Source organism: Lissotriton helveticus, chromosome 4_1 (assembly GCF_964261635.1).
Source record: "Lissotriton helveticus chromosome 4_1, aLisHel1.1, whole genome shotgun sequence".
Taxonomy (NCBI): Eukaryota; Metazoa; Chordata; class Amphibia; order Caudata; family Salamandridae; genus Lissotriton; species Lissotriton helveticus.
This window is the reverse complement of record NC_136063.1, coordinates 1,094,132,850-1,094,146,733: the sequence shown is the minus strand read 5'-3', so window position 1 is coordinate 1,094,146,733 and position 13,884 is coordinate 1,094,132,850. Positions and strand designations below refer to the sequence as shown.

General features: G+C 44.0%; 1 protein-coding gene across 1 annotated transcript in view; it reads left to right on the top strand.

Annotated features, from left to right (window-relative positions):
- Positions 1-13,884, top strand: part of GABBR2 (gamma-aminobutyric acid type B receptor subunit 2) — a 1,581,022-nt gene that overhangs the window by 452,215 nt on the left and 1,114,923 nt on the right. Inside the window, exon 3 of the mRNA XM_078686234.1 lies at positions 1,374-1,544. Within this exon, the coding sequence (XP_078542360.1) occupies positions 1,374-1,544 (171 nt within the window). The remainder of the gene's footprint in view (positions 1-1,373; positions 1,545-13,884) is intronic.

Genomic DNA, 13,884 nt, shown 5'->3' with positions numbered 1-13,884 from the left:
TTACTACGCAGTGCCTTTACGACGCAACTTTTACAACGCAAACCATTACAACACATTGCGCTGGGGGCGCTCTAGGATAGGGAATAGGTTTAATTTACTATCCAACACCTTCCCTACTATCCACGGGGACTGGAGTTGGAATAGTAAATTAAACTATTCACTATCCAGCGCCCCAAAGCACTATGCGTTGTAAAGGCATGCGTTGTAAAAACAGCGTTGTAAAGGCATGCGTAGTAAAAGCATGCATTGTAATGTCATACATCCGCAAGAAGGGGCAGGGTCAGGGCATTGGGGGTGGGAGGAGGAGTGGCAGATGTGCGCTTCTAAGTGAGCTTGTCAGTTTGACCGGTAACTAATGCTGGCCAAACTATCATGTATGCTTAGCTTAACCCAGCTGTATTGCACAGCCAGGTTGGAGATACAGCAGAGACTCCCTGTGCCTGAGCGAACGTTGCTCCAGCCCACACAGGTCAATCCCCACTCTACTCTCATGCTGTTGAGCAGCACAAGGATTGAATGGGAAGTCGGTGGTGCTGGCCCAGGGACTGCTGGGATCAGGAAGTGTAAGCAAAGAGCACAAGGCGGCCGGCAGTACCATGTCAGTTTTTACTTCTTTTAAATTATTAACCACATGCTCCCCTGCGTGCTCCCCCCACCCCTGCCCCCTCTACCCGCCCTACCACTCTAAATCAGTGTCGGCCGCCACTGGTTCTATTCTTTAAAACCTTACGTTTTAACTGACATTTTCACCTAACTATAAAAGCGGATTTAAAAATATCGGCCACAGTGATGAGGTCTCCGGGCTCTCTTTAAAGCTCGTGGAGAGAATCCACGCGATTTGGCCCCGGGGAATGGGGTCCTGGGGCCTTGTGAATGCTCGGGGAGCCAATTACAAAAGTAAAGGTGTACCTAAACTGCTTTTTTTTAAGCATGGATGTGTATGCTCTGCCTTGTATATTTCAAGGAAATACTGTTTTTTCCAATTTAAGAGTACTTTTTTACACTTTTTTTTATTACTCTCAAGCACGTTCCAAAGAATGAGTCAACGCATCTGCTTACCATTTGCTTCAATGTCATGGATCATTAGAGGCATCCTGGATAACTATTGAAATTCTTCAAAGCACTCGTTTCCTTACTAACCAGAGTTACAATGCCTTCTTGAGCACATCAGATTTTAACCATCTGATATTCACTGCACCAGGGATGGATTCGCAGGACACTTGCTGCTAGTTTGCAGACATCTGAAGTTACAGCATTTGTGACATATCTAGATTGCCTTCGTTGTCTGATATATAAGGCTTCACCTTGGATAGACTCTTAGATTTTTTTTTTCTCACAATTCTCATATGTTTTTTTCTCATCTTTATTTACAGCTTTCATTTGCAGCAACGACGCCGGTCCTAGCAGACAAGAAGAAATACCCTTACTTCTTCCGAACTGTCCCATCTGATAACGCCGTGAACCCCGCCATTGTCAAATTCCTCAAACATTTCAAATGGAAAAGGGTGGGGACGCTGACGCAGGATATACAGAGATTCTCGGAGGTAATAATGCTTTGGAGTCTGTCTTCTGTAATATCTATATGAATGTATTGTTTATAAAAATGCACTGATTAACTTTGCTTCTTGGAAGCACTGCTTCGCGGGAAACATTGTGCACTTCCTTGTCCATTACTGAAGTGATTCCTTGAGAGGATTAAAGTTGACCCCTGCTGTTCTCTTTCACCAGCGTTTTCTCTCTCTCTGTCTTGGTTGTCAGATCCATGACCTCCCTGTTCTGGTACTTTGGAAGAGCAGAACAGGAGAGAGACATACACGTGAAATACAAACTGTGATTAGTAGTTCCAGCTTTCCATTATGTACCACTGAGTGATGGAGCAGTATTTACTTCATTTATTTTGAACTTTGTCAAGCACTTTGCACTTTATTCTTGACTATTTGCTGCTTGGATGGCCTGATTTTTTTTCTCTGGTTGATCCACTTCATCAAATGTTTTTCTATCCTTCCCGAAACCTTTTCAGGGACTCCCCACACCTGAACTGGTCTCCTTTTTTAGATGAGTGGAGTAGGAAAGAGTAGAAGCAGACACTAACTTAAATTACGGTTCCAGACCTAAATTACACCGTCAGTAGGATGGCACAAGGGATGTGGAGTTGTACGCTTCATGCATTAATTGAGCAGATTGTGAAGCCATTGTGTCTTCGGTCCAGAGGGCAAGGACACTGTACACTGATAGACCAAAAATGTAATGCAGGTTTATACATGTCTGCATTTACTGCTCTTTGGTAGTAACTGAGCTGTCTGAAGTGCCAACTCATAACTATATAGGGTTGTGTGATGGAACAATGCAGGTAAAATCATTGCATGTCTATACAAGACATTTTTTACCCCAAATATTTTTTTTCCACACTTATGCTTTTACCTTACATGCCATTACCACTCATTATTAGTCTAAGTAAGGTAAGTTTAAATATAAATATATATGTATGTATGTATGTATATATATATATATCATTATTATGTGAGCAAGGCCAACCAGAGTGGCCGAAACGCATCATACCGCTATGTCAGAATCCATAAAAATGGATAAAAGCACGGATCTTTGGAGTCAGTGTCTCTGTGGTGCTCGAGCAGCGTGTTATCTGGGACTTGCTGTTTGTATATATATATATATATATATATATATATATATATATATATATTTACATTTTTATCTTTTAGGGGGGAGACCCCCAAGCCCCCATACTTACCTTAAATGCGTAGTTAATGCCTATACGCAGTAAAAACTTGTGTTGTAAAGGCACTGCGATGTAAAAATCTCATTGTAAATACTGTTTCCCCTAAATAGCAGACTTTGGCAACCCTAAATGACCCAAATCTGGCCAAATGTTGAAAATCATCAATTCTTCTGCTACCTTATGGGATTGTGTGTGTAAAGGTAAAGCCTTCGATTAGATTTGCAGAAAATGGAAATACATATCGATAATTTTCTACTCCAAGCTGTATTGGCACACAGCAATATATAATAAATTGTTTCTTCACTGGTAGTGGCGGTCCATTTCAAGGGAAATTTGATGGTTAGGTGTTAAATTGCACGGTCTAAAATTAGTGCATTTAAGTGCCAAAGAACAGTCATCAGAGCCAGTACTACAGATTCTGACCAAGAATTTGGGTGGCGTATGGGCTAGATGATATGTAGTGAATTTGTTTGTTGCATATCGACTTTTGCCTCTCATAAGAAGAGATCAGTTTCATTTGTGATTGAGTTTGAGCAGGGGAGTTGGGAGGGTCAATGATACTTGCAGGGGAGGATTTTGTCATTCAAATTCTTCACTGAAGATACTTGAACCTATTTCTGATGTCATTCACATTTCAACAGATACTTTCAGTGCAAATTCGGATTAAATTAAAGTACATGTGAGTGTCTTTGACAGTTTTCTATCGTTGGTTACCTCAGGCAGGAAAAGGTCAAATTTGGCACTCAGGTATACCAGCATCAAGTTAACAGCAAGATGCATGATGTAGAACTTAAGCATTGCTGGAAAGCTACAAAAGTTCTGATGACACTAGACCACTTTTTATATATCGGAAGGCAGGGGTTGTCGCTTTAAGGGGAGTGATTTGAGTGTTACACTCCTCCCTAGTAAATGTGTTGACTAGTAAATAGTTGGGTACAGGTGCTTTCAGTTGGCTATGGTGAGGTTTCGGTTGGATTTCACCTAGGATGTGTACAAGCACACACAGACAAAAATATACACACACTGTCTCTCTTTCTCTCCTCTCTGCTTTGAAGTTCCTAAAACAGTTCGTTATTTCACAATAAATTGTGTTTTTAGTAACCTTAACAACCAACAACCAACTCTCCCTTCTTACTGCCCTTAAGCCCCTCATGCCCTGCTTTTTAAGATAGTGTATTTTACCACAACATGCCAGCGCGATTGTTGGGCTATATGAAGCCCCCTTCCCCAATGTTACCAATGACCAAGCTGAACTCCTGTTTGAAAGTGACAGATCATCTGACTTCTTGATTGACCTTCTGACAATCACCATAGAAAAAACTATGTGGATGGAAAGGTAAAATGGATAATTTGAAAAGAGAGAGGTAATCCTTGTAATGGTATTAGCAATGGAAATTACAATTCCACAAAAACCTAAAACACATATTCTGAGAAATTGGACTTGCTTGGAAGGCCTGTTTGTCCACTGCATGGAGGTGAACAGTTTTTTTCTTAGATTTTCTTGGTTCATCTTTGGTCAGTATTGCAAGACCATCATTGTGGAAAATGTGTAACTGCACAGCCACAGAACTAATCTGTTGAGAAATAAATAGTGTATTGGTCCATACTACACTTACTTAAAAACTAAACTTAATCAAAAATAAGGAAACTAGCAGACTGGTTTATAGGTTGAACAGTTACAAAGGGAAAATGTCCAAAAAGAATGGAATACGGTTGATTAATGGAGCATGGGAGAAAAACCCCAAATATAACATAGTCTCTGGATAGTAGCCTTTAGTAGACAGGTGGAGTCTTACCTTTTATATTGCAGTTGGCTGTAGCTCCAGCCCAAAGTGGCCAAATATCTGACTTCAATAGATTGACATTCAAATGGAAAGATGAGATACTGCGGCATTTCTAGTGGATGTCTCTTGAGGCAGATGGCGGATGGGAGTGGAGCGGACGCTCCTTGTTCAAAAGGATGAAAGTCATGGGTTTAAGAATTTGAGTGGTCAGCAGAACTATGGTAAAACGTTAATTAGGCAAGGTCTTGCTGGAATTAATGGTGCAATACTAGTTTGAAGAGGCATTTCATTTTGGTTCATCGCTTGATACTCAAAAATTTTAAAAGGATTTGAAACAAAACCTTACTTTGGTGCAGTTACTCATGTATGGTTCTGCCTAACTTAGGGCCTCATTAGGATGGCGTTGAATCCGCATCCTCCGGGCCGGCGGAAGCCACCGCCGGCCCGGAGGATGCGGATTCACCGCCGCGGCCACATCAAACACCCACCGCCAGATTAGGATGGCGGTGGAATGTGATGGGACCAGCGGTGGACGGCAGGTCCGTCCGCCGCTGATCCGCGGGTTTTGCGGGGCCATTTGGTGGCGGTGTCTGCAAGACACCGTCAGCCAAATTAGGAAGCATGAGTAAACATGCTTTTCCGCGGCGGTTTTTCAAGCAGCACCCGCCGCAAGGTTAAAGATCCAGGATGTGACCGCCAGGGTGGCGGTCACATCCTAATTTGCATGGAGGGACCGCCGCTGCCCATGCGGATGGTCCCTCTTCCTCGGGGGTGGCGGACGGACGCAGGTCCGTCCGCCATCCTAATGAGGCCCTTAGTTATTCTTGTTCAGGTTTACTGGGTAAACTTCTTGCTGTGGTCCAGGTCCTTTTCAGCTTTTCATCACCCTGGCTTTTAAAGCAGGCTAGTCCAGCAGACATGTATTAGACCTGTTAGCCTTAGGGGTGGTCTTCCCCCAAATCTTTTTCGTTCCTCCTTTTTTGCTGATCTTGCTTTTACTGGTCATAGGACTTTTTACACTTTGCCACTGCTAACCAGTGCTAACGTGTACATGCTCACTCCTTAAAACATGATAACAAAGGCTCATCTCCAATTGGCATATTTAATTTACTTGTAAGTTCCTGATAGCATAGCACTTCATGTGCCTAGGGCTTGTAAATTAAATGCTACTAGTGGACCTACAGGACTGTTTGTGCCAACCATCTAAGTAGCCATTTAAACATGTCTCGGGCATGCCAATGCAGCCTGTGTGTGCAGTTTTTAACTGCTATTTTGACCTGGCAACATAAACCTTTTTCCAAGCCCCTTAATTTCTTTGTATTAATTGCATTTAATCAAACCATCATAAACTAAGAAAAGGCAAAGAGAATACTCAGGAACATTGGTATTCATCAAGGTAGCAGGACATACAGTATAACATTTAACAAGCAATCATGCATCTGGTAAAGGGCAGCAACTGAGCAAATGTACTTGAGGCCCAGTCACGGGAGTAAACCACCTGTACTGCCCCAGGTCCTCCTGCAATCACTGCTAGTATCCATCTATGCATTTAACATCGGCCAGATGCCCACATCCTATCAGGCCATCACAGTCCAAACTGTTTAAGGGCTGGTCTGTAGGGCTGAAACCGTTCCTCGCAAGTCAGGGGAAGGAGAAGAGCTCCTATACAGTGGTTCCTGCTCTACAATCCACCCATCTAGGCCCAGTCTGGGGCAAGCCACCAGTATAGCATCCCAAATTTGGGCAAGATTGGGATCTTGCGTACTCCTCTGCTCTCTTCCCTTCATCTCGCCTCCCTCTCACAGTCCGCCCATTTCACTTACTCCAATCCCCACATATATGCGCCAGGACCTTGGGGCGAACTTCAACTCATTGTCAGTTGTCTGTGAGCAAGAATGAGTGCCAAGTCCATGAATCTGTCTGTCGCCTTACTGCCCACATTATTGGCATGGAGGCCCATTAAACACAGTTGAGGAGTGAGCTCAAAGTTCTGTTCAGTGGCACAGCAAGCCACCTGGAGAGCTGTGGACCAATACGGTGTCAACGATGGGCAAGACCAGACCATGTGAAAAACGTCTGCATCCCCCTATAGATAACAAGGACCCACTGATGTTGCGCCGGGGAACATAGCATGAAGGTGCCGAGTGAGGTATGCCCTATGAAGTTAATAGAACTGAATGAGCTTGAAGCAGGCATTCTTTTATACTTTGGGGTGTGTTCCAGCACCCGCCTCCAAATTTGGTCAGTCAGTGACGTCGCCAAGTTTCCTCCCAGTGCTGTCTCCCTTCAATAGTGCTCTGTAGAGCAAGGTGAGCGCTTTCGTCTGACAGTTATTAGAAAGATATAATGTAGGCAACCGTGCTCTGGCGGTTCTGCAGTGCAGTGACCACACCACTTGCTCTCTGTGCAGCAGAGATCTGTGAAGTAAAAAACTGGGAGGTTGTATATTTTTTGCAAGTCCGTGAAGGGACAAAACTCAACACCCACAAATATATTGCCCAAGATAGTGATCTTCAGTTCCATCCAGTTGTGAAGTCCCGACCAGCCGGCCCAAGATTTGGGTAACCAAAAATGGCAATTCGGAGTACAAGGGCAATTTAGTGGGTGTTTGTTGTTGTGCCCTAGCCCAAACAAATCTTATTAGTATATGCGTATTGCAGAACTGGGATATTGGTCTAGGTTTCAGGAAGTTACTGGTTAAGAGATCCTTGGATGGTAGGCCATTCACACAACATCCCACAGGGCATACCTCATTGGTTAACCCACTGTAGCTGTGCTGCTAAGTAGTAAAGTCAGAATCTGGAGCTGCCAGTCTATCCTCCTCCACTGGCAAGCGCAGTGTCTTCTGCTCCACGTAGCATCCCCAATACAATATTAGCATGATATTGTCAAATTCTCTGAAGAAATTCCATGGATCTCTATTGAGAGGGCCACAAAGATGCAGAGATGGCAGGGAAATACTACAATTCGCTACTCTGCCACTCACTGATAGGGGATGGGGGTCCAAAAAGCCACCGAACATCTCAAGGCAGCTATAGCACAGCACAAATTGGCCTCATGGAGAAGATCCACTGTACGATATATATGGCAACCCCCCCAATAGCGAATGGTCGCCTACCCTCGGGGCAGGAGGTTTGGGCCGGCTTTCTATGTGACCTTCTCGGAGAGGCTAAACACAGGATTTACTCCAGTTCCCCTCTAACCCCTAGTAGCGAGCAAACTCTGTCAGTGCAATCACTTCCCCTCCCAGGTCTGAATCCTCACCACTCATGTACAGGAGCATGTCATCTGCCTAGAAAGAAAATTAGAGGCAATCGGCAGAAAGGGATGAGCCCCAATAGAGGACCCCCTGCTCTATCCTCCTAGCAAATGGGTCCAGAGCCGGGGCAAATTATAATGGAGGAACTAGGCATCCTTCTCTGTTGCCCCGCTCCACTGCACATGTCTTCAAGATCACCAGGACAGTACAAACCTGAGCCAGAGGGCTCATGTAGAGGAGTCTTTTAATGAAGGGCAATGTGCAATCTATGCTAAGTAAGGTGACATAGAAGAACTCTCACCAGAGCAAGTCACATTCTTTCCTGATATCTATGGACATGACTAGGGAGTCTATGGGAGATGCTCCTGCTGATCCAGGGTGAGAAGCAACTGATGGATCTTAGGTATGGTGCTGCAAGTAAGGATAAAGCCTCTTTGGTCAGGTTGGACAAGAGGGCACATAGATGACAAAAACTAGTTCTCAACTATCTTAGTCATAATCTTATAGTCAGCGTTAAGCATCGAAAGGTGGGGCGATACGAGTCCAAGAGAAGTGGGTCTTTGTCTCTCTTACAAGGACAATTGGGGCCTCATGCATTGAGGAAGGTAGCAATCTCATGCAAAGTAGTCCTTAAACAGAGTACTAATTTAGGAATGAGATCGGAGGCATACATTGCATTAAATTCCATGGGAGGGCCATCTAGCCCAGGGTCCTTACCCCTCACCATCTCTTTAATTGTGTCCCAGAATTCCTGCTCTCTGATATCCAGAAATAAGTAGCCCATCACAGGCCCAAAATTATTTTTTAATACATATACGTCATCCTAGTGCAGGCCTTTGACATCCCAGAGGGCAAGGTACAGTGTACTTAAACAGTGGGACATGTACTTTTAAGTGTTACCTGTCCTGGTAGTAAACAATTCTTGAATTTGTTTTTCTTTACTGCACAGCATACATCTCCCATAGAATAACATTGGAGTTACCTTATTGAAGGTAATAAACAGTGATTCCTAAATTGGAGCTGGTCAGCAGTTCATGTTTGGTGTCTTTGGAATAGTAATGAAAAATCCTAACCTATTGTGCATTCAGATTTCAAATGACAATTTTGAAAATGTCACTTTCAGAAACTTGCCCTTTTCCTCCCTTAGCCATTTACAACCTGTAGCTTGTACCTGGGCCACATGACTGGGCTGTTGCTTACAGTTGAGCTTTGTGTATTCCTACTAGCCAGCTACACACTATAGAGAGCTTAAGTGTGCCTGGATAGGCCATCACTGACATGATGGGAGGGAAGAGCTGGGCACATCCCCACTCACACTTGAATAGGCTGTGTCCTGCCTCCTCACAAAGAGCTGCATACTTCTTGCAGTTGGTCTAGAGCCAGTACATGGGATCCAGGAGGCTTGTGGTCTTCAAAGGGAAACTTCTAGAAGCTTCTCTCCCACTTTAAACACACAAATGGTAATAAATAGTAGATTTCAGACACCACCTCTTCAGTACACTTCTGGACCTGTATATACTCTGCGGGGAAGAAGGACTGCTGTGAGGCTGAAAGGACAGTCATTCTACTGGACTGCTGCCCTGTTGAATTGGTGCTGCTGCATTGCTGTGCTGACCTGCTGCCTCATGCCCTCTTGCCTGGGTGAGAAGGACTGGACCTCCATCTCTTGAACCCAGAACCCAGAACCCAGAGTGACTCCAAGGACTGTTGGTTGGCCTCCTGATGTGAAGCTCAGGGACAAAACAGACTTCCAACAACCTTGCAGCTGCACCTGGACTCTACCATCTATGAGTCTACCATGCCAAGTGGTGCCACCCCAGTGCAGGACCGTTGGAAGCAGGTCTAAGGTGATCTGCCAACCTCTGCGTATCTAGTGGAACTGAGGTATCTCCTCTGCTGGGTAGGAGCCACCTCAAGCAGAACCATAGCATCAACGTTACTTCATGGATCTGAACCACTTCAAAGACTGACATCTCAGCCCGTTCCAGCATCGGTACCGCCGCTGTGCAATGCATCCTTGTGCAGGCCCTAGCATCTCTCATTGACGGCAGCATTGAGGACAAGGTCAGACTCCGCATTGCAGCCTCGCAGATCCTGGGAACTGACGCATTGCCTCGACTACGCGAAGCAACCTCAACGTCAAACTTTACATCACATACACTCATTGACGGGATCCTTGACGATGATGCTGGACTCTGCATCTCAGCCTGATGGCATCTCAGAACCAACACATTGCTTCAGCTGCACGACCAATCTTTGACAAGATTCCTCGCAATGCTCCGTAAACCAGGATTTCATTAACTCTGTTCAGTGGGCCTAACTGGGTTCCTGTAGCCAGCCTTCACTCCATCATGGCCAGCCTGAACTTGTGACTTTGTCCTGGTCAGGCGTAAGCAGATGTCCACAGTTGATGTTTTATGCCTTTTGGTGCTATTTTTTACTAAAATCAAATATCTCAGGTCTTGTTTTATTTATTGTAAATGACGTGATTTTTCTAAACTACTGTGGAATCCTTTCATGGTGTGTTTTTATAGTGTCAGTCTTTGAAGTGTTTCATAAATACTTTATTGTTGAATATCAAGAGGGGAGCGAGGAAATAAGAGTACCTTGTTCCTTTCCCCAGTGTTAGTCTATATCAATCAAGAATAACAGGCTCATAAAGATAATTAAACCATTTGATTACTAGTTTGTGTGGAAAAAAAAGATAGTTTTTAGTTAATTAGCTCCTCTAGTTCAGGAAGGAATTCCAGAAAGGAGATATTGAAGACAGGAACTAAAAACCGTGTCCAATTTTCCTTGAATAGGTAGCAGAAAAACCTTGTGCAGCAGCCCGGGGTCATTTTCCTTCAACTGGATCCAAGGTGATTTTGAAGTGCCAGTCGACCAGACAAAGTGCTTTTCAAAGGGGAACTAGCTAGGCATGGCATGGCATAGCTTAACACATCACTACCAGCCCTCTTAAGTGTATTGCAGAATTTCAGGAACAGGTCCGGGTACAACATTCATTTATTAAAATCCTTGCTTGTCCTGAATAATATAAAAGGAGAGGCAAATGAACAACTATCAAGGTAGACCACATTTATGCTGGTGGGTGAATTGATTAAATACCTTGAAGAGCATATCACATCGAAACTATCTAAGCTCTGTGATGGAAGGACAAATGCATCTTGTGGCTCGAGAGGGTACCAGCTGTAAAAGTGGTCTTACTCCCTGTCCTCCTTTATATAGTTCAAGCCTTACCAATCTTCTTAGACAAGGTACACTGAATAGGCTGTGAGGGAACCTCTCAAAAGCTCACTGACAGGAAATGGCCTGTAGTTTTCTGATTTACCAATCAGGCCAGCCTTATTGCTTATTCTTGTAGAATGGTGATTTCAGATACACTTCAACATATACTGGCTGCATTCAGATCATGCAAGAGGTGGGAGACCCTTCTGGGATATAATATAGCTAATTAAACGTAAAAGACCTTGAAGGCTTCTATATCCATATTACTAACACAGTTCTGTAAACTTTGATGCAAAGCAACACCTAAACCACTCCCAACATACCTCCCATACATTCCTACCCAGTACATCCCTGACTTTTTACTGGTTCTACAATGGAAGGGCAACCATTTGTGGCCAGATGGGTAATGCAGAATGCTATAAGACCTGTTTGAGAAGGATTTAAACTTTCTTTTGGCATTGCAAGAAGAGTTAAAACTGTCCAGAAGAAAGGTTTAGAAACTACCAATGAGACAAAAATAGCCTTTTAGATAGCACTAAGGGGGTTCACAAGCACTAAAGTGTAATATCTACTCTGCATACAATACCTGTAACCCCTAACTCAACTAAAAAGTGGAAATACATGTTGAATTGGGAAAAAGCCTCAGACAAAGTCTTCCCAGAGGAAGCTTGGGTGTCACTGTGGAAAGATGTGGTGAAAAGTAACAAGTCAACCGTGCACATGGAATCATCACTTAAAGCGATGGCAATCTGGTACATGACGCCCAGATAGAAATAGTCACTTATATCCAGATGCATCACACAAATTCTGGAAGGAATCCTGGTCCTGTGGTTCTGCAATCCACATTTAGTGTTCCTTCTCACAGATTGTAGGGTAAGGGTACTAGAAAGAGATGACGGCAGGTGTAAAAATAATGATAGGATATTCCATATCAGCCTAATCAGAAATCAGAATGCTGGGCTTACACCCCTAAGTGTGTGATAGTGCTCAAGCCAGACCCTAGACATTAATATCTCAACTGATAGTGATGGAAAAGATAACTCTAGCAAGGCTCTGAAGGCCAAAATCCAGACAGTGACTTGGGAAAAGTCAATAGAAAATCATCCCCCACTCATTGCGGCCAAAGATGATCTTATGAACATGTGAACCCTAATTCAATGTTTTTTAGTTACCACTACGGAGAGATAGCATGGCCTTCATGATTACAGGAGCACCATTTATTCAACTGACTGTCCTCTAGGATATATGTAAAAGGGTAGTAAAGTCAATGATATTGGCACTCATCTGAAACATGGCATAGAAAAAAAGATCTGGATCACTGGGCATCTTATACTCTGGGACTGCCTAGGGGATGAGTTTAAGACTTTCACAGGAAACCTTTAGCTGATTCTGGGGGATAGATGAAAAATGTAATGTGTTGTGCTAAGATGTCTTATGATAAGCACATACTTGTAGTCTGTATATAAGGTAAGTTATGATGGAACATGCATAAAAAATACCAATAGAAAAGATTTGGGGGAAAAGGGGGAACAAACATATGTTTGGTTTTGAACCCAAGCCAATTCCAAAAGAATTTTCTTTGGCCCTCAGTTACACTTTTACTACACTACAATATTGTTCCTGGGCCTAGCATTACAAATATTATGTGAAAGTCCTGTGTGAGCTAAAATCTAAGATGCAAAAAACACAGGTGATGGACAGAATGTAGAACAATGTCATACATTCACCCCAGTACATGGATCTGGGCCTAAATCCATCATTTTTTTGCACTCCACACCACCCTGGGTTAGACACTGGCTTATATGCAAATCAGCTCTGACCCTGTGCCTCATGGGAAAAGTCCAGTCCGAACTACCAAGCCATGTCTTTCCCAGACCGGAATCAAGTATCCAAGGACCGGTTTCTGGCTATCAGCCTTCATCAGCCTGGATAGCTTGACTCCAGTGGTGTGGAGAGCCTGGGACTCACGTCTGAGCATACCCAGCCCATTTAGGATGAAAATTGCAAAAAAAACAGTTGATGGACAGAATGTAGAACAATGTCATACATTCACCCCAGTACAAGGATCTGGGCCTAAATCCATCGTTTTTTTGCACTCCACACCACCCTGGGTTAGACACTGGCTATATGCAAATCAGCTCTGACCCTGTGCCTCATGGGAACAGTCCAGTCCGAACTACCAAGCCATGTCTTTCCCAGACCGGAATCAAGCATCCAAGGACCGGTTTCTGGCTATCAGCCTTCATCAGCTTGGATAGCTTGACTCCAGTGGTGTGGAGAGCCTGGGACTCACGTCTGAGCATACCCAGCCCACTCGGGGTGAAAATTGCAAAAAACACAGTTGATGGACAGAATGTAGAACAATGTCATACATTCACCCCAGTACAAGGATCTGGGCCTAAATCCATCGTTTTTTTTGCACTCCACACCACCCTGGGTTAGACACTGGCTATATGCAAATCAGCTCTGACCCTGTGCCTCATGGGAACAGTCCAGTCTGAACTACCAAGCCATGTCTTTCCCAGACAGGAATCAAGCATCCAAGGACCGGTTTCTGGCTATCAGCCTTCATCAGCCTGGATAGCTTGACTCCAGTGGTGTGGAGAGCCTGGGACTCACGTCTGAGCATACCCAGCCCACTCGGGATGAAAATTGCAAAAAACACAGTTGATGGACAGAATGTAGAACAATGTCATACATTCACCCCAGTACAAGGATCTGGGCCTAAATCCATCGTTTTTTTGCACTCCACACCACCCTGGGTTAGACACTGGCTATATGCAAATCAGCTCTGACCCTGTGCCTCATGGGAACAGTCCAGTCCGAACTACCAAGCCATGTCTTTCCCAGACCGGAATCAAGCATCCAAGGACCGG